Raw genomic sequence first — 18,964 nt, 5'->3', positions numbered from 1 at the left:
GTGACTTCCTGCTTCCCGGCTGCTGGCTGTGGATCTGGAGGGAGGTGAGGCCAGGCAGGCGGCCATGTCACCTGGGGCCCAGAACATCCCGTAGCGTTAGGGTGACGGAGGCCTGGGGTCCCAGGAGAGGGCGGGGGCAGCAGCCATGATGGTGAAACTACCTCTGGCAGCCTCTGCCTGTCCTTCCTTGTCTCCCGCCAAATCTCTCCGCAAGGACCCCCAGAGGGAACGGTGCCTGGAACAGCTCAGCCTGTCCTGAGTTTGTTCCCCCATCTGGCCTCATTTCCGAGGCACCAATTTGGGTTCATTGATTTCTGCTCCCCCACGTCTTTGTGCGGAGCTTCAGTTTGTAGCAAAGTCCCTCCGGAGGCAAGAAGCAGGACTGAAGACCAGATGGAGGAGCTGCAGCTGCCTTTGATAGTCTCTTGCCATGTGGTCTCCGCTTTCTTTGTCCCAAGGACAAGCCGCCCGGCACATGGCAAAGAAAAACCTCAGAGCTCTGTCCATAGGCAGGGCCCTGCCTTGCTGAGGCACAAGGCATATCTGCCTCCTCTCCCTGGGTCAGTTGTGTAGCTGATGGTCCTTAATGGGCCCTCAAGCAGGCTAGGCAGAGCCAACACCAACTTGTCTGGGGTGTCACCCAGCAGCACAGCACAGGTTTGAATTACAGACAGGACAGAGCCAGAACTTGTAACTTAAAATACAAATATGATCCATGCACCCAGACAGCATCGTCGTAACCAGCAACTCCTAAACTTCCCATAGACACGTTACATGACAACCTTTGTACAAGACGTGGTGCCACTACAGGACCTTGGTTGTAACAATGATCTATACGCTCCCGGTTTGTGTCAATGGCGTCACACTCTCCAGAGCGTGAAGAAAGGTCTGAGACCCTGACCCGAGCGCCCCGTAAACGTTCAGAACCGACATTTATTATTGCTCAAAACCTCACGATGTCCCAGCCAATCACATGGTTTGGGGGTCAAATTGGGAGCGGGGAAGGGAAGGCCAGAGACGCTGAGCACCCGGAGGAGAAATGGGGACCCGTGGTTAGGGGAGGGGAGGGGAGGGGGGTCTGGTCCCCCGGCCCCGGGGACTTTCCCTAGTGTCTGCTCCTGGCAGATCCTGCTGCTCAGAGGGCCCCGTCCTGGTACTTTTCCTTTATCTCCTGGATCAGCAGCAGCAGATCGTTCGTCCCTGGATCCTGGACCACTCGCGCTGCCCCAGCGCCCCGCATCGGGCCTCTCCGCTGCGCCGCCCTGTTCTCCGTGTACAGCCCCACGTACAGCACCCCCGGCCGGTGCTGCCCCCGGGGGCTCTCGTTCAGGCACTTGCGTCGGTCCCTGTACCGGTCGATCAGGCGCCGCTCGCTGACCCTCGCCAGGTGTCCGGCTGTCACCCGGGAGTAGTGGACAATTGCTTTGAGGAAGAGCTTCTTGAGCTCAGCCCACTCCTCCGACTTGGGCCCCGTCCTTCAGAGATGGGGGGACACCCTTTCAGTGTAGCCAATGTACAAATATTTCATATGGCTCCTGGAGACCTCCTGGATCTTCTCCTCCAGCTGTTCACACGCCAGCTCCTCACCCGGCACCTCCTCCGGCTCCTTTGGCCACGCCGAGCTCAGCCCACGGGAGAGTGTCACGGAGTGGGGGGGAGCCCGGCCCTGCACCCCTCTTCCCGGGACTCCCAGTGACTCTCAGCCAGCCGGTAACACAGAAGGTTTATTGGAGACAGGAACACCGGATACAGCCCAGCTTGTGGCCAGAGCCAGGACCCCTCAATCGAGTCCTTCTGGGGTTCAGGGGGCTTGGATCCCAGCCTAGGATCCCCTGAAAACCCCCCACCCAGCCCCAAACCGACACTGAACTGACTCCCTCCAGCCGGCCCCTCCTTCCGCCGGCTCCCTGGGCCAAGGTGCTGACACCCCTCCCCCCTGCCCGGCTCAGGTTACAGGCCCAGCTCCTGTCCCTCACCTAAAGTCACCCCCGGCTCCCCCATCCCCCACCCAGACAGTCCCTGCTCCCCCACACCCGCACCCCCATCTACCCAGCCCCCCTGCCCCCAGCCAGCCACCCCCACACCCCCATCTACCCGGCCCCCCTGCCCCCAGCCAGCCACCCCCACACCCCCATCTACCCGGCCCCCCTGCCCCCAGCCAGCCACCCCCACACAGCTCCATGTAGCCAGCCCCACACGCCCCCATCTACCCAGCCCCCTTCCCCAGCCATCCCCACACCCCATCTACCCAGCTCCCTTCCCCTAGCCAGCCCCACACGCCCCCCATCTACCCGGCCCCCCTGCCCCCATCTACCCAGCCCCCCCCCCCCCAGCCAGCTCCTCCCCCCCACCTGCCCCGGTCCAGGGCTCCGGTTTCTCTGGCCCCTTTAAGGGCGCGGGGCTGGAACTGGCCCCGGGCCAAGGCCGGGTTTGGAGCCGGGAATCGCTGAGCCAGCGCGGGGCCGGGGGGGACACAGGGCCGGCCGGACACAGGGACAGACGGGGGGACGGGCAGGGCCCGGCAGGGACAGACGGACACAGCTGGGCCCGACCCCCCCAGGCAGCTGCAGGCTCCATGGAGGGGACGTAAGTGCCCCCCTCCCCCACCCCAGGCTCTCCCTAGCCCCGGCCATGGAGCTGGGGGGGCGGGAAGAGGGGGGGCAGGAGTAGGGGGGCTGATACTTGGGAGGCCGGACCCCTGAACCCCCCCCCCCCCACACACACACACGCCTTTACCCAGCCAGCAGGGCGCTGAGCGGCAGGGGGGGCTGATACTTGGGGGGGGCGGACCCCTGACCCCCATCTCCCCCAGGGCCCCCCCCGGGCGGCGTACCAGGCAGCCATGGCACTGAGATGTGGGGGGGGGGAGCAGCGGGGGGTTGGTACTCAGGGGGCCGGAGCCCTGACCCCCATCTCCCCCCAGGGCCCCCCCCGGGCGGCGTACCGGGCAGCCATGGTGCTGAGATGTGGGGGGGAGCAGCGGGGGGGTTGGTCCTCGGGGGCCCTGACCCCCATCTCCCCCCAGGGCCCCCCCCGGGCAGCGTACCGGGCAGCCATGGCACTGAGACGTGGGGGGGGAGCAGCGGGGGGGTTGGTACTTGGGGGGCCGGAGCCCTGACCCCCATCTCCCCCAGGGCCCCCCCCCGGGCGGCGTACCGGGCGGCCATGGTGCTGAGCGGGGCGGGCGACGCGCTGGGCTACCGGAACCAGCGCTGGGAGTACTGCCCCTCGGGCCCCCAGATCCACGCCGAGCTGGCCCAGCTGGGGGGGCTGGGGGGCATCCAGGCCGCGCCCCCCGACTGGCCCGTCAGCGACGACACCGTCCTGCACCTGGCAACGGCCGAGGCCCTGGCCACTGGTGAGGGGGGCACAGATCGGGGGGGAGAAATGGGGGGCACAGATCCGGGCGGGGACAGATCTGGGAGAGGGAATGGGGAGCTGAGATCTAGGGGTGGGAATGGGGGCACAGATCCGGGTGGGAAGAGGGGCTGAGATCTAGGGGTGGGAAAAGGGGCACAGATCTGGGAGAGGGACTGGGGGCACAGATGTGGGGGTGGGAAAAGGGGGCTGAGATCTAGGGGGTGGGAAAAGGGGGCACAGATCTGGGAGAGGGAATGGGGGGCACAGATCCAGGGGGCACAGATCCGGGAGAGGGAATGGGAGGCTGAGCTCTAGGAGGTGGGACTGGGGGGCACAGCTCCGGGGTGGGAATGGGGGGCACAGATCTAGGGGGTGGGAATGGGGGGCACAGACCCCGGCGGGGGGAGAGAAAAGGGGCTGTGACGATGCTGCCCGTGGGAGCCAGCTGAGGCAGTTGGGGTGTTGGGGGAGGACGGGGACTGGCTGGGGCTCCCTGTGGTGGCTGGGGGGCCCCAGACTGACCCCTCTCTCTGCCCCCCAGGACTGGAGGGGGAGCCGTTGCTGCAGGAGCTGGCACGAGGCTACGTGGCAGCGATGGGCGACATGGAGGGCAGGAAACCCGGCCCCACCAGCATCCTGGGTACGGTAGGAGTGCCCCCCCCATGCCCGGCACCCCCTGGCCACTGGGGACCCCCATGCCCGGCACCCCCTGGCCACTGGGCCCCCCCCATGCCCGGCACCCCCTGGCCACTAGGGGCCCCCCCATGCCCGGCACCCCCTGGCCACTAGGGGCCCCCCTATGCCCGGCACCCCCTGGCCACTGGGCCCCCCCCAAGCCCGGCACCCCCTGGCCACTGGGCCCCCCCATGCCCAGCACCCCCTGGGCATTGGGACCCCCCATGCCCACCAACCCCCAGCTGATTTCTGGGGCCCCCTCCACTGCCCTGCCTGGCTGCCCCACACGCCCCCCGCAGCCCCCACACCTGTGACATGGGGAGGAGTATGGGGGGTCCCCAGGACACGTGGGGGGGCCAGGGCCGGGAAGGGGGTGCTATTTTGGGGACCCTTCAGGGCGCCCGTGTGACCCCCACCCTGACCCCCCCCCAGGGACGTCCCAGCTGCGCCCGGGCGAGCCGGCCGGGTACCGGATCCCCTTCAACCCCAGCGCCACCGGCTGCGGGGCCGCCATGCGCTCCATGGCCATCGGGCTCAGGTGGGGGGCAGGGACTATGGGGCTCCCCAGTGGCTATGGGGCACCCTGGGGAAGGGGGTGGGAGGTCGGGCTCCCAGGAGCTATGGGGCACCTCGGGAAGGGGGCAGAGGTGGGGCGGGACCCCAGGGGCTATGGGGCACCTCGGGAAGGGGGCAGAGGTGGGGCGGGACCCCAGGGGCTATGGGGCACCTCAGGAAGGGGGCAGAGGTGGGGCGGGACCCCAGGGGCTATGGGGCACCCTGGGGAAGGGGGCAGAGATGGGGCAGGGACCCCAGGGGCTATGGGGCACCCTGGGAAGGGGGCAGAGGTGGGGTGGGACCCCAGGAGCGATGGGGCACCTCACGGAAGGGAGCAGAGGTGGGGCGGGACCCCAGGGGCTATGGGGCACCTCAGGAAGGGGGGCAGAGGTGGGGGCGGGACCCCCGGGGCGAGGGGGCACCCGGGGGAAGGGGGCAGAGGTGGGAGTGGGACCCCAGGGGCTTTGGGGCACCGCAGGGCAGGGGGGCAGAGGTGGGGTGGGACCCCAGGGGCTATGGGGCACCTCAGGGAAGGGGGCAGAGGTGGGGTGGGACCCCAGGGGCTATGGGGCACCCCAGGAAGGGGGCAGAGGTGGGGCTGGGACCCCAGGGCTATGGGGCACCTCAGGAAGGGGGCAGAGGTGGGGCGGGACCCCAGGGGCTATGGGGCACCTCAGGAAGGGGGAGATGTGGGGTGGGACCCCAGGGGCTATGGGGCACCTCAGGAAGCGGGAGATGTGGGGCGGGACCCCAGTGGCTATGGGGCACCCCAGGAAGGGGGACAGAGGTGGGGGTGGGACCCCAGGAGCTATGGGGCACCCTGGGGAAGGGGGGCAGAGGTGGGGGTGGGACCCCAGGGGCTATGGGGCACCTCAGGGAAGGGGGGAAGAGGTGGGGGTGGGACCCCAGGGGCTATGGGGCACCCTGGGGAAGGGGGCAGAGGTGGGGGTGGGACCCCAGGGGCTATGGGGCACCCCGGGGAAGGGGGGCAGAGGTGGGGGTGGGACCCCAGGGGCTATGGGGCACCCTGGGCAGAGGTGGAGGGCATCAGGAGGACGAGAGCTCTGGGTCACGGGGGGCTGGTGGGTGCATCCCAGGGGGGTACTGGGGGTTTCTGGTGTTGGGGGGCACCTGGCTGGGGGGCATGACCCTGCACTGCCCCTGTGCCCCCCCCCCCCGCAGGTACCCGCGCCCCACGGAGCTGCCAACCCTGATCCGGCTCAGCGTGGAGAGCGGGCGCATGACGCACCATCACCCCACAGGTAGGGGGCACCAGGGGGCTGGCGGGGAAAATGGTCCCACACTCCCACCCCGGCATCCCCCTCCCCCTTGCAGGGGACTGGGGGGCCGTGTGGGGGTCCAGCCCCCCAATCTCCCATTGGGGGCTGTGACGGTGCTGCCCGGGGGAGCCAGCTGGGGTCACGCAGTCGGGTGAGCTGCAAACAGACCGGGGCAGACAAACCCCAGACGCTGGTGGATCTTCCAACACTGAGATTTACCAGCCAGGGGTTTATGGGAGGTCCCAGCCCCCCACGCTGTGCCTGCTGCAGGGTACCTGGGGCCCCGGTCTGAGCGGTGGCTCTGCCCCAGGCCTGGGGGGGGGGAAGGGGGTCTCCGTGCGGGGCCCCTGACGGACCCTTGCCCCGCTGCAGGGTACCTGGGGGCCCTGGTCTGAGCGGTGGCTCTGCCCCAGGCCTGGGGGGGGGGAAGGGGGTCTCCGTGCGGGGCCCCTGACGGACCCTTGCCCCGCTGCAGGGTACCTGGGGGCCCGGTCTGAGCGGTGGCTCTGCCCCAGGCCTGGGGGGGGGAAGGGGGTCTCCGTGCGGGGCCCCTGACGGACCCTTGCCCCGCTGCAGGGTACCTGGGGGGGGCCCCGGTCTGAGCGGTGGCTCTGCCCCAGGCCTGGGGGGGGGGGAAGGGGGTCTCCGTGCGGGGCCCCTGACGGACCCTTGCCCCGCTGCCGGGTCCCTGGGGGGGGCCCGGTCTGAGCGGTGGCTCTGCCCCAGGCCTGCGGGGGGGAAGGGGGTCTCCGTGCGGGGCCCCTGACGGACCCTTGCCCCGCTGCAGGGTACCTGGGGGCCCGGTCTGAGCGGTGGCTCTGCCCCAGGCCTGGGGAAGGGGTCTCCGTGGGGCCCCTGACGACCCTTGCCCCGCTGCAGGGTACCCGGGGGCCCCGGTCTGAGCGGTGGCTCTGCCCCAGGCCTGGGGGGGGGAAGGGGGTCTCCGTGCGGGGCCCCTGACGGACCCTTGCCCCGCTGCAGGGTACCTGGGGGCCCCGGTCTGAGCGGTGGCTCTGCCCCAGGCCTGGGGGGGGGGACGGGGGTCTGCGGGCGGGGCCCCTGTCGCACCCGTGCCCCGCTGCGGGGTCCCTGGGGGCCCGGTCTGAGCGGTGGCTCTGCCCCAGGCCTGCGGGGAGGGGTCTCGTGCGGGGCCCTGACGGACCCTTGCCCCGCTGCAGGGTACCTGGGGCCCCGGTCTGAGCGGTGGCTCTGCCCCAGGCCTGGGGAAGGGGTCGCCGGGCGGGGCCCCTGATGGCCCCTTGCCCCGCTGCAGGGTACCTGGGGGCCCGGTCTGAGCGGTGGCTCTGCCCCCGGCCTGGGGGGGGGAAGGGGGTCTCCGTGCGGGGCCCCTGACGGACCCTTGCCCCGCTGCAGGGTACCTGGGGGCCCCGGTCTGAGCGGTGGCTCTGCCCCAGGCCTGGGGGGGGGAAGGGGGTCTCCGTGCGGGGCCCCTGACGGACCCTTGCCCCGCTGCAGGGTACCTGGGGGCCCCGGACTGAGCAGTGGCTCTGCCCCAGGCCTGGGGGGGCAGGGGGTCTCCGTGCGGCCCCTGACGGACCCTTGCCCCGCTGCAGGGTACCTGGGGCCCCGGTCTGAGCGGTGGCTCTGCCCCAGGCCTGGGGAAGGGGTCTCCTGCGGGCCCCTGACGCACCCTTGCCCCGCTGCAGGGTACCTGGGGCCCCGGTCTGAGCGGTGGCTCTGCCCCAGGCCTGGGGAAGGGGTCTCCGTGGGGCCCTGACGCACCCTGCCCCGCTGCAGGGTACCTGGGGCCCTGGTCTGAGCAGTGGCTCTGCCCCAGGCCTGGGGAAGGGGTCTCGTGCGGGCCCCTGACGCACCCTTGCCCCACTGCAGGGTACCGGGGGGCCCCGGCCTGAGCAGTGGCTCTGCCCCAGGCCTGGGGGGGAAGGGGTCTCCGTCTGGGCCCCTGACGCACCCTTGCCCCGCTGCAGGGTACCTGGGGGCCCGGTCTGAGCGGTGGCTCTGCCCCAGGCCTGCGGGGGGGAGGGGGTCTCCGTGCGGGCCCCTGACGCACCCTTGCCCCGCTGCTGGGTACCTGGGGCCCCGGTCTGAGCGGTGGCTCTGCCCCAGGCCTGGGGGGGGAAGGGGGTCTCCGTGCGGGGCCCCTGACGGACCCTTGCCCCGCTGCAGGGTACCTGGGGGCCCCGGTCTGAGCGGTGGCTCTGCCCCAGGCCTGGGGGGGCAGGGGGTCTCCGTGCGGGCCCCAGACGGACCCTTGCCCCGCTGCAGGGTACCTGGGGCCCGTCTGAGCGGTGGCTCTGCCCCAGGCCTGGGGGGGAAGGGGATCTCCGCAGGGCCCCTGACGCACCCTTGCCCCGCTGCAGGGTACCTGGGGGGGCCCGGTCTGAGCGGTGGCTCTGCCCCAGGCCTGGGGGGGAAGGGGGTCTCCGTGCGGGGCCCCTGACGCACCCTTGCCCCGCTGCAGGGTACCTGGGGGCCCGGTCTGAGCGGTGGCTCTGCCCCAGGCCTGGGGGGGGAAGGGGGTCTCCGTGCGGGGCCCCTGACGGACCCTTGCCCCGCTGCAGGGTACCTGGGGGGGGGCCCGGGCTGAGCGGTGGCTCGGCCCCAGGCCTGGGGAAGGGGTCTCCGCGGGGCCCCTGACGCACCCTTGCCCCGCTGCCGGGTCCCTGGGGCCCCCGGTCTGAGCGGTGGCTCTGCCCCAGGCCTGGGGGGGGGGAAGGGGGTCTCCGTGCGGGGCCCCTGACGGACCCTTGCCCCGCTGCAGGGTACCTGGGGGCCCCGGTCTGAGCGGTGGCTCTGCCCCAGGCCTGGGGGGGAAGGGGGTCTCCGTGCGGGGCCCCTGACGGACCCTTGCCCCGCTGCAGGGTCCCTGGGGGGGGGGCCCGGTCTGAGCGGTGGCTCTGCCCCAGGCCTGGGGGAAGGGGTCTCCGCGGGCCCCTGACGGACCCTTGCCCCGCTGCAGGGTACCTGGGGGCCCCGGTCTGAGCGGTGGCTCTGCCCCAGGCCTGGGGGGGGGAAGGGGGTCTCCGTGCGGGGCCCCTGACGGACCCTTGCCCCGCTGCAGGGTACCTGGGGGCCCTGGCCTCGGCCCTGTTCACGGCCTACGCGGTGCGGGGGCTCCCCCTGGCGCAGTGGGGGGCCGGCCTGCTGCAGACGCTGCCCCTGGCCCTAACCTATGTGCAGGACGCGGGTGTCGACACCCAGCCCAACCTGGACGCCTGGGGCTACTTCCCCCAGAAATGGGCCTGGTGAGTGTGGGGGGCAGAAGGGGGGACAGAGCCCCAGGCGAGGCTGGGGGGGCCAGGCGCAGGGTGGTATGTGGGAAGGAAGGGGGGGCGCAGACCCCCCCGGGGGGCAGGGCAGGGGTTCCAGGCACAGGGCAGGGGGATGAGAAAGGGGGCGAGACCCGGGGCAGATCAGGGTGCCGGGCAGAGCGGGGATGGGACAGGGGCGAGACCCGGGGCAGGGCAGGGCAGGGGTGGCAGGGCAGGGCAGGGCGGGGATGGGAAAGGGGCGCAGACCCCAGGGGGCAGGGCAGGGCTGGGCAGGGGTCCCGGGGCAGGGCGGGGGATGGGAAAGGGGGCGCAGACCCCAGGGGGGCAGATCACGGGTGCCAGGCGCAGGGCGGGGGATGGGAAAGGGGGCGCAGACCCTGGGGGCAGATCAGGGGCCGGGCAGGGCGGGGATGGGAAAGGGGGTGCAGACCCTGGGGGCAGAGCAGGGGGCAGGGTGGGGATGGGAAAGGGGGCGCAGACCCCCGGGGGGCAGATCAGGGGGGCCGGGGCAGGGCGGGGGATGGGAAAGGGGGCGCAGACCTGGGGGGGCAGATCAGGGGTGCCAGGCACAGGGCGGGGATGGGAAAGGGGCTCAGACCCGGGGCAGATCAGGGGGGCTGGGGCAGGGCGGGGGATGGGAAAGGGGGCACAGACCCCCCGTGGGGCAGATCAGGGGGGCCAGGCACAGGGCGGGGGATGGGAAAGGGGGGTGAGGCCGGGGGGGGGGGGGTCAGCGGCCTGGTCTCATCCTGCCCCTGCAGGTACCTGGCTGAGCGGGGCCTGGCGGAAGGACACGGCCCCCCGCGGTTCCCCTCCCCCTACGGCCCGGCCGAGCGGGACGGGATCTACCAGACCTTCAGCCTGGAGGGCTGGGCGGGGCGCAGCGGGCACGACGCCCCCATGATCGCCTACGACGCGCTGCTGGGCGCTGGCGACCGCTGGGACGAGCTCTGCAGCCGGGCCATGTTCCACGGGGGTGAGTCCGGCCACCCCAGAGCCAGCCGCACCCCAGCCCTCATGCCAGGATACACGGCCCCCGGCGCCCCGCCCCAGAGCCAGCTGCATCTCGGCCGCAGTATACACAGCCCCCGGCGTCTCACCCCAGAGCCAGCCGCATCCCGGCCGCAGTATACACAGCCCCCGGCGTCTCACCCCAGAGCCAGCTGCATCCCAGCCCTCATGCCAGGATACACAGCCCCCGGCGCCCCGCCCCAGAGCCAGCCGCATCTCGGCCGCAGTATACACAGCCCCCGGCGTCTCACCCCAGAGCCAGCCGCACCCCAGCCCTCATGCCAGGATACACAGCCCCCGGCGCCCCGCCCCAGAGCCAGCTGCATCTCGGCCGCAGTATACACAGCCCCCGGCGCCCCGCCCCAGAGCCAGCCGCATCCCAGCCCTCATGCCAGGATACACAGCCCCCGGTGCCCCGCCCCAGAGCCAGCTGCATCTCGGCCGCAGTATACACAGCCCCCGGCGCCCCGCCCCAGAGCCAGCTGCATCTCGGCCGCAGTATACACAGCCCCTGGCGCCCCGCCCCAGAGCCAGCTGCATCTCGGCCGCAGTATACACAGCCCCCGGCGTCTCACCCCAGAGCCAGCCGCATCCCAGCCCTCATGCCAGGATACACAGCCCCCGGTGCCCCGCCCCAGAGCCAGCCGCATCTCGGCCGCCGGATACCCAGCCCCCGGCGTCACTCCCCAGAGCCAGCTGCATCCCAGCCCTCATGCCAGGATACACAGCCCCCGGTGCCCCGCCCCAGAGCCAGCTGCATCTCGGCCGCAGTATACACAGCCCCCGGCGTCTCACCCCAGAGCCAGCTGCATCCCGGCCGCAGTATACACAGCCCCCGGCGTCTCACCCCAGAGCCAGCCGCATCCCACCCCTCATGCCAGGATACACAGCCCCCGGCGCCCCGCCCCAGAGCCAGCCGCATCTCGGCCGCAGTATACACAGCCCCCGGCGTCTCACCCCAGAGCCAGCCGCATCCCGGCCGCAGTATACACAGCCCCCGGCGTCTCACCCCAGAGCCAGCTGCATCCCAGCCCTCATGCCAGGATACACAGCCCCCGGCGCCCCGCCCCAGAGCCAGCCGCATCTCGGCCGCAGTATACACAGCCCCTGGCGCCCCGCCCCAGAGCCAGCCGCATCTCGGCCACAGTATACACAGCCCCCGGCTCCCTGCCCCAGAGCCAGCCGCATCCCGGTGCCAGTGCACACAGCGCCCAGCGTCTCACCCCAGAGCCAGTCGCATCCCGGCCGCAGTATACACAGCCCCCGGCGTCTCACCCCAGAGCCAGCTGCATCCCGGCCGCAGTATACACAGCCCCCGGTTCCCTGCCCCAGAACCAGCCGCATCCCGGCCGCAGTATACACAGCCCCCGGCATCTCACCCCAGAGCCAGCCGCATCCCAGCCCTCATGCCAGGATACACAGCCCCCGGCGCCCCGCCCCAGAGCCAGCCGCTTCCCAGCCGCAGTATACACAGCCCCCAGCATCTCACCCCAGAGCCAGCCGTATCCCAGCTGCAGTATACACAGCCCCCGGCGTCTCACCCCAGAGCCAGCCGCTTCCCAGCCGCAGTATACACAGCCCCCGGCATCTCACCCCAGAGCCGGCCGCAGTATACACAGCCCCCGGCAGTATACACAGCCCCCAGCCAGGGCAGGGCCCAGGGCACCCCCCAATCTCATCCCCCCCCCCCCCGGCCAACCTCCCTGTCCCCTCCAGGGGCTGTGGCCCCAAGACCCGCCCCCAGCTGGGCTCCAGCTGCCACAGGCCCTGCCCAGCCCCCCAACCTCCCCAGCTGCAGTGGGGCAGGTTAATTGGCCCCGTCTGACCCACAATGACCCACTCAGGGCTTGTGTGGGGCAAACACCCCATGGCAGGATCCCCGGGTGCCCCGCCCCCACCCCAGAGGGGCCACGTCTCACCTGTGCCCATCTCCCCGCAGGAGACAGCGACTCGACGGGCGTCATTGCGGGGTGCTGCTGGGGGCTGGCCCACGGGCTGGCCGGGGTCCCCGAGGGGAATCACCGACACCTGGAGTACCGGCACCGCATGGAGGCAGCCGCCGACCGGATCCACGCCCTGGCCTGGGGGGAGAGCGCCCCATGAGCACCCCACTGCCCCGGCACTGCCTGGACACCTGGGTTCCTTCTTAACCCCACCCCCCTGGCCTCCCACCCTGCACTCAACAGCCAACCCCACTGCAGGCCAGGGCTGGATTTGGGGGGTTCCCCATTCCCCAGACACATGGGGGAGGGCAGCAAATTCCCAGCCCCACCAGTGCACCCTCCTGCCCCCCCCATGAGCCACGGGCCCCACCCACTAGCACCTCCTATTGCTGCACCCAGGACACCAGGCTCCGTCTCCAGGGGTCTCCCGGGTCAGCGTTGGGCTCCTCAATAAACCCGTCTCCTGCCTTCCCGTGCCAGCGGGGGTCATTTCGGGGGGCCCCAGGGCCCATGCCAAGAAGCAGGCATCCCCCGGGGGATGGGCAAGGCCGGGGTGCAGGGGAGGAGTGGCCAGAACCCAGGTATCCTGCTCCCTGCAGTGCAGCACCCCAGCACCCCACTGATCCCAGCACTGACTGCCAGGGAAGGGCCCCCTGGGACCCCCCCACGCCGGCTGCCTGCTGCGCTGTCCCCTCCTGGCCCTGCCCCACAATCCCCTTGTGACGGTGCGATTCTGGCGGGACCCAACTGAGAGTGCCAAATCAGGACCAATTGCTTAAACAGGGCAGTTACAGCCCCAGGCTGGGGTTTTTCCACCTCTAAGGCACCAAACGAGCCAGACAAAAGGACTTTGGTCTCACCCCACTGGCTAACCACAAGTCACACAAGCAATTTCCTTAGACACTCCAGTCTCCCAGTATCACCACCAGTGCACTCGTCCTGGGGATGAATGGTTATGAAAACCAACACCCCAATAAAGAAAAAGGTTCTCTCGATCCCAAAAGACCAAGCCCCAGACCCAGGTCAATATACACATCAGATCTTACCCACAAATCACGCTGTTGCCAATCCTTTAGAATCTAAAATCTAAAGGTTTATTTACAAAGGGAAAAAGGTAGAGATGAGAGGTAGAATTGGTTAAATGGAATCAATTCCATACAGTAATGGCAAAGTTCTTAGTTCAGGCTTGCAGCAGTGATGGAGTAAACTGCAGGTTCAGATTAAGTCTCTGGAACATCCCCCGCTGGGATGGGTCATTCACTCCTTTGTTCAGAGCTTCAGTTTGTAGCAAAGTCCCTCCAGAGGTCAGAAGCAGGATTGAAGACCAGATGGAGATGATGCATCAGCCTTATATAGACTTTTCCAGGTGTAAGAATCCCTTTGTCCTCACGGTGGAAACTTACAGCAAAAATATGGAGTCTGGAGTCACATGGGCCAGTCCCTGCATACTTTGCTGAGTCACAAGGCATGTCTGCCTCCTCTCCATGGGTCAATTGTGTAGCCGATGGCCCTTAATGGGCCATCAAGCCAGCTAGGCAGGGCTAACACCAGCTTGTCTGGGACACTTCCCAGAGGCAGAGCATAATACAAAATACAGACAGTACAGAGCCAATACTTATAACTTCAACTCCAAAATGATACACAGACATACAGACAGCATAATCCTAACCAGCAACCCAGAACCTGGTCTTAGACACCTTAGATGACCCCCTTTACTTAGGATTTGGTGCCACCACAGGACCTTGGTTGCAACCCATGTTCTATATGGTCCCCATTTATATCAATAACGTCACACCCCCAACGCAAAATTGATGCAGGAAGGGATGACAAAACATCGCTGACTGCATCCCAAGAGCCCCCTTTCCTTGGGTCTGTCTCACTACAGCTAGTGTTGGGCTAGAGGCCGTACCAGTGTATAACCGAAATGGTTTATCAAAGTCATGTTCAATAACATGAATGGATCTCTTTACAAACTCAAGGTATAACTTGGTTAGCTTTTGCAGCATGGTTCCTGTATGTTTCATGTGATCTTGCCAAGAGCTAAACAGATACTTTATCCATACCAGCTTTGGCCAATGTTTTGAACCCAATTAACATTAAACCAATGTAGATATTGAGGTTGTTCATAGTACAGGACTTTTGGCATTTAGCCATGAAAGCACTATGGTAGTGTGCCTCAGTTTCCCCTTTCATACAGCACATCAGGTCTGGAATGTATTTTCCCCTGTGAAACGTTCCAACACTGTTTACAGGCATTAACTGTGAAACATCAGTATAGCAAGGCCCTTTAACATCAAGTGTGTTTTCATGTATTCCTTTCAACATGTTCCAGGGATTTTCCAAAAGATTAGGCACATTGTACATTGTTACAGTCCTTGGCAATAGCAACACATTAGTTACAAAAATTAGCATTAGCAATAACAACAAATTCATTGCCAGTGTCCATTTACCATTATGTTTGTCATGCCACACCCTTGGCTCAATACCATTGGAGTTTGGGCATTTTAGGGTTAACCTGTGGCTTCCCTTTGCAAAATTCAGTTCTCTCTTTCCTTCTTGTCCTGGAGGATTAAACCCTGACTTCTCTTGCTTAACAGAATTCACTGGCTGATGGGGTGGGCCCTCTGTGCTAACAGCTATTAGCAATTCTTTCTTCTCCCTGCCAGCCAAGCAATTTGCATCAACACAGACACTAGCTTTTAACTCTTCAGCTGCTATGGATTTCAAGGCTGGACTTTGTCTTACAGAGACATCACACCCATTCAAAGAGTCTGAGGGTGAGAGCTGGCTTGCTCTCCCCTGCCTCCTCAAGCATTCAGCCATAAAACTGTTCTGCTCTGAAACACCAGTAACTGAATCTGTCCTCAGATCCTGAAGCACAGACTGCTCACTTACAGATTCAGCCTGGAGACAGTCCTGTCCCAACAGCATTGTCTCCCCACCAACACACTGGCCACACACAGCCAGGTGGTTATAGGGCTGCTCCACTTCCTTAACAGCTTCTACTCCACCTGAGACCTTTTTAAAGCTGCCCACACTGGATCTCTCAAAAGGAAAGTCAGTGGATCCATTCACAACAGAAAATTTCTGGCTGTTAGGAACTGAAACTTTCTTGATTAAATCACTTTTACACCCTTCAGCTGCAGTAAACTGCTTGCACAGGCTACCATGAGGATTCCTTTCCCTAGGAGCTTCTCTAAGCAGCAATTCACCCCTCTCAGAAATTCTGCCCTTCCCCTCTCCACCTAGGGCTTGCTCTACAGGAACACTTCCCTGAGCAACCACAGCCGCTTTCTGGGTCTCACTTACACTTAGACTCACTTCAGGCCCCACAGGCGGATTTCTACACAATCCCCTTTTAGGCACACCTACAGACTTTCTAGACAACAGGTCAGAAGCAGTCTCCTTCCCTTGGCCATGAACAAGTTCAGGAATCTTTTCCTTCTTGCTACAAGTTGTCAAACTGTCAGTAGGTAACACACTTAAATCACCTTCATGCTCTCCTTGTGCCCTGGCTAGGGTATCACCCTGATCAGACAGAGTTGCTGCACCCTTTTCCAACCACACATTAGCAACTGGCAAACTACAAGCACCAGAATTGTCTGGTCTCTGGGATTTTGCTAAGACACTAACTGGATGCAACCTAGTCACAGTGCCATTCTCCCCAGCAGACACAAACTCAGGACCATTCCCTTCCTGGGCTTTAGCTGTATTTACAACCAACTTCGAGACAACTGAATCACCCTCAACCATCACAGGCTGAAAGGCCCCTTCTGTCTGCTCCACAGACACAGAAGAGCCGGAGACACATTCTCCTTCACCAGACACACAGCTTGGGATCTCATTTCCCTTGTCCCAGCACACAGGGCTGTTCACAGACAACTGCTTGGAGACCGAGATAGCTCCCTTCATAGGCAAGTCAATACCCCTGACAGAGACAGGCACATTCCCTCCACTGTCACATTTCTCCACACAGGAAACAGGTAAGGGATATGGACACTCATCTTCCACTATCTCTCCCTTCCCAAACTGCTGATTAGACAAAGCCATCAGCTCACAAGGCTGCCTAGGCTCCTCCGAACTTTCCCTACCAGGCACATTGCCTCTCCCAACAGATAAGCTGCTGCTCTTTTCACTACACTGAGCTACTTTTAGCAAATCACAGTTACCCATTTCAGGTTCACTTCTACAAGCTGCACTAGCCACCAATCCATTACCCATTACAAATTTACCCTCTCCTTCCTCAGTTAGGGATTTAACCTGAGAAACATTTTCCTCCCCAATGAGATCTTTCTGCTCTTGATCTAACTCCAGATTCACTTCTGAGACATTAGACAGACATTCAGAAACTTCATTTACAGACACACTGCTTATTTGCACAGACAAACAGATATTTTCCCCCAGGTTAGAACTCCCATCTCCCCAGCCATAGCAAAACTGGTTAAACACAGAAAACTGCCCAGAGTGACACCACATATCAACACAGTTATAAACTGGATTTTCCAGAGGATACAGTTTCTGCCGTTCTTCCCTTGCTTTTTTGACTTGGAGCTGGAGTCTAGCAGTTTCTTGTTCCATCTTGTGAGTCTCCTGTTGTATTTTGTGAGTCTCCTCCTCCGCAGCCAGCAGCTCTTTCTTTCTCTCAGCAGCTCTTTCTCTCTCTCGGCCGCCTCTCTCTCCAGCTGGGCCAAGACTTGCGTCTCTTCCATTCGAATTTCTGCCAGTTTTTGCTCATATTCAAACCGCAGGCTGTCTCTCAAGGCTTGCAGTTTCCTTGCTTTTCCTGATGCTTTCTGTCTCATGGTCACTGATCTTTAACCAACCAAACTCTCAATCCCAAAGTTAAAATTTGGATAGCGTGGGGTTCTGACCCAAAGCTTAATTGACCTGGTTCTGTGGATCCAAGCACGACTACGCCACTGTGACGGAGCTGTTCTGGCGGGACCCAACTGAGAGTGCCAAATCAGGACCAATTGCTCAAACAGGGCAGTCACAGCCCTAGGCTGGGGTTTTTCCACCTCTAAGGCAAACCAAACCAGCCAGACAAAAGGACTTTGGTCTCACCCCACTGGCTAACCACAAGTCACACAAGCAATTTCCTTAGACACTCCAGTCTCCCAGTATCACCACCAGTGCACTCGTCCTGGGGATGAATGGTTATGAAAACCAACACCCCAATAAAAGAAAAAGGTTCTCTCGATCCCAAAGGACCAAGCCCCAGACCCAGGTCAATATACACATCAGATCTTACCCACAAATCACGCTGTTGCCAATCCTTTAGAATCTAAAATCTAAAGGTTTATTTACAAAGGGAAAAAGGTAGAGATGAGAGGTAGAATTGGTTAAATGGAATCAATTACATACAGTAATGGCAAAGTTCTTAGTTCAGGCTTGTAGCAGTGATGGAGTAAACTGCAGGTTTAAATCAAGTCTCTGGAACATCCCCCGCTGGGATGGGTCATTCACTCCTTTGTTCAGAGCTTCAGTTTGTAGCAAAGTCCCTCCAGAGGTCAGAAGCAGGATTGAAGACAAGATGGAGATGATGCATCAGCCTTATATAGACTTTTCCAGGTGTAAGAATCCCTTTGTCCTCACGGTGGAAACTTACAGCCAAAATGGAGTTTGCAGTCACATGGACAAGTCTCTGCATACTTTGCTGAGTTACAAGGCGTGTCTGCCTTCTCTCCATGGGTCAATTGTGTAGCTGATGGCCCTTAATGGGTCATCAAGCCAGCTATGCCAGGCTAACATCTGCTTGTCTGGGACACTTCCCAGAGGCAGAGCATAATACCAAATACAGACAGTACAGAGCCAATACTTATAACTTCAACTACAAAATGATACACAGACATACAGACAGCATAATCCTAACCAGCAACCCAGAACCTGGTCTTAGACACCTTATATGACCCCCTTTACTTAGGATTTGGTGCCACCACAGGACCTTGGTTGCAACCCATGTTCTATATGGTCCCCATTTATATCAATAACGTCACACCCCTGGAGGGGGATCAGCCCCCCTGCTCCAAGGGCTGTGCCCCGAAACCTCTTACTGGCCCCCAGCTTTCTGCTCAGCCCACCCGGCTGGGCCCCGTCAGCCATTAACCGGCTCCTGTTGCACCCGCTCGCTCTGCCCCCAGCTGCTCCCAGCCGTGGTCACTGGCCTCTGCGAGCCAGCTGGGGTCACGCAGTCAGGGTGAGCTGCAAACAGACCAGGCCAGACAAACCCCAGACACTGGTGGATCTTCCAACACTGAGATTTACCAGCCAGCCCCAAACAGCCTCTGTTACCTCCCTGGTTCCTGCGAATCCAAACCCCGCAGCTCCCGTCCCGTGCCCAGCCCAGGCCTCCGGCCAGACGCACACGGCAGAGATGCTGCTGGTTCCTGAAATCTGCTCTCACCATAGAAAGAAAAGGTTCGTCCAGCCCCAGAGGATCAGCCGCACGCCCAGCTCCAGTGATAACTGACCCCAAATACCCGCTACAGCCAGTTCCTATTAACTCAGCTAAAATGTATCAGGAGAGAAAAGGGAGCGAGTTGGTTCAAAGCTCAATCTACAGCCAGACGGGATTTCAGTTCCTGAGGCCCAGACACAGCAGGGAGCAGCTTGTAGTTACCCAAAGTCCTTTTAGAAACACTCCCGAGGTCCCAGCCCCGTGTCCGTGTTCAGGGGGCTCCAGCCAGTGACTGGGGGTCTCAGGCCTTGTGGCTGAAGGTTTCCCCCTCGCGGAACCCAGAGCAGCTCGGAGATGAAGCAGGATCGTGGCCCAGGGTTTATACATTTCCAGCCGCCTTTGGGGCTGAGAAAACAATCGGCCTCACTCTCCTGCTCCCAGCCGGCCTGGCCATTCCCCCAGGGGATTGATCCAGGAGCAGCTCAGCCC

At 63.8% G+C, this 18,964-nt stretch overlaps 1 protein-coding gene across 2 annotated transcripts; it reads left to right on the top strand.

The window, feature by feature from the left end:
- The first annotated feature begins 2,472 nt into the window (after positions 1-2,472).
- LOC120404512 (protein ADP-ribosylarginine hydrolase-like) lies at positions 2,473-12,546 on the top strand. Of its 2 annotated transcripts, XM_039537219.1 has the most exons (8): positions 2,473-2,586; positions 3,135-3,358; positions 3,902-4,000; positions 4,468-4,573; positions 5,773-5,852; positions 8,914-9,097; positions 9,886-10,100; positions 12,075-12,546. In XM_039537219.1, exons 1-8 carry the CDS (start codon positions 2,576-2,578, stop codon positions 12,236-12,238), a joined length of 1,083 nt encoding a protein of 360 aa, XP_039393153.1. In that variant the 5' UTR covers positions 2,473-2,575; the 3' UTR covers positions 12,239-12,546. The 2 variants fall into 2 exon arrangements, with proteins under 2 accessions (XP_039393153.1, XP_039393154.1); XM_039537220.1 differs by lacking the exon at positions 3,135-3,358 and having other exon boundaries at positions 2,485-2,586.
- Positions 12,547-18,964: the final 6,418 nt, after the last annotated feature.

The sequence above is a fragment of the Mauremys reevesii genome, linkage group 4, assembly GCF_016161935.1.
Source record: "Mauremys reevesii isolate NIE-2019 linkage group 4, ASM1616193v1, whole genome shotgun sequence".
NCBI classification, from domain to species: Eukaryota; Metazoa; Chordata; order Testudines; family Geoemydidae; genus Mauremys; species Mauremys reevesii.
This window is presented reverse-complemented; position numbering and strand designations above follow the sequence as displayed.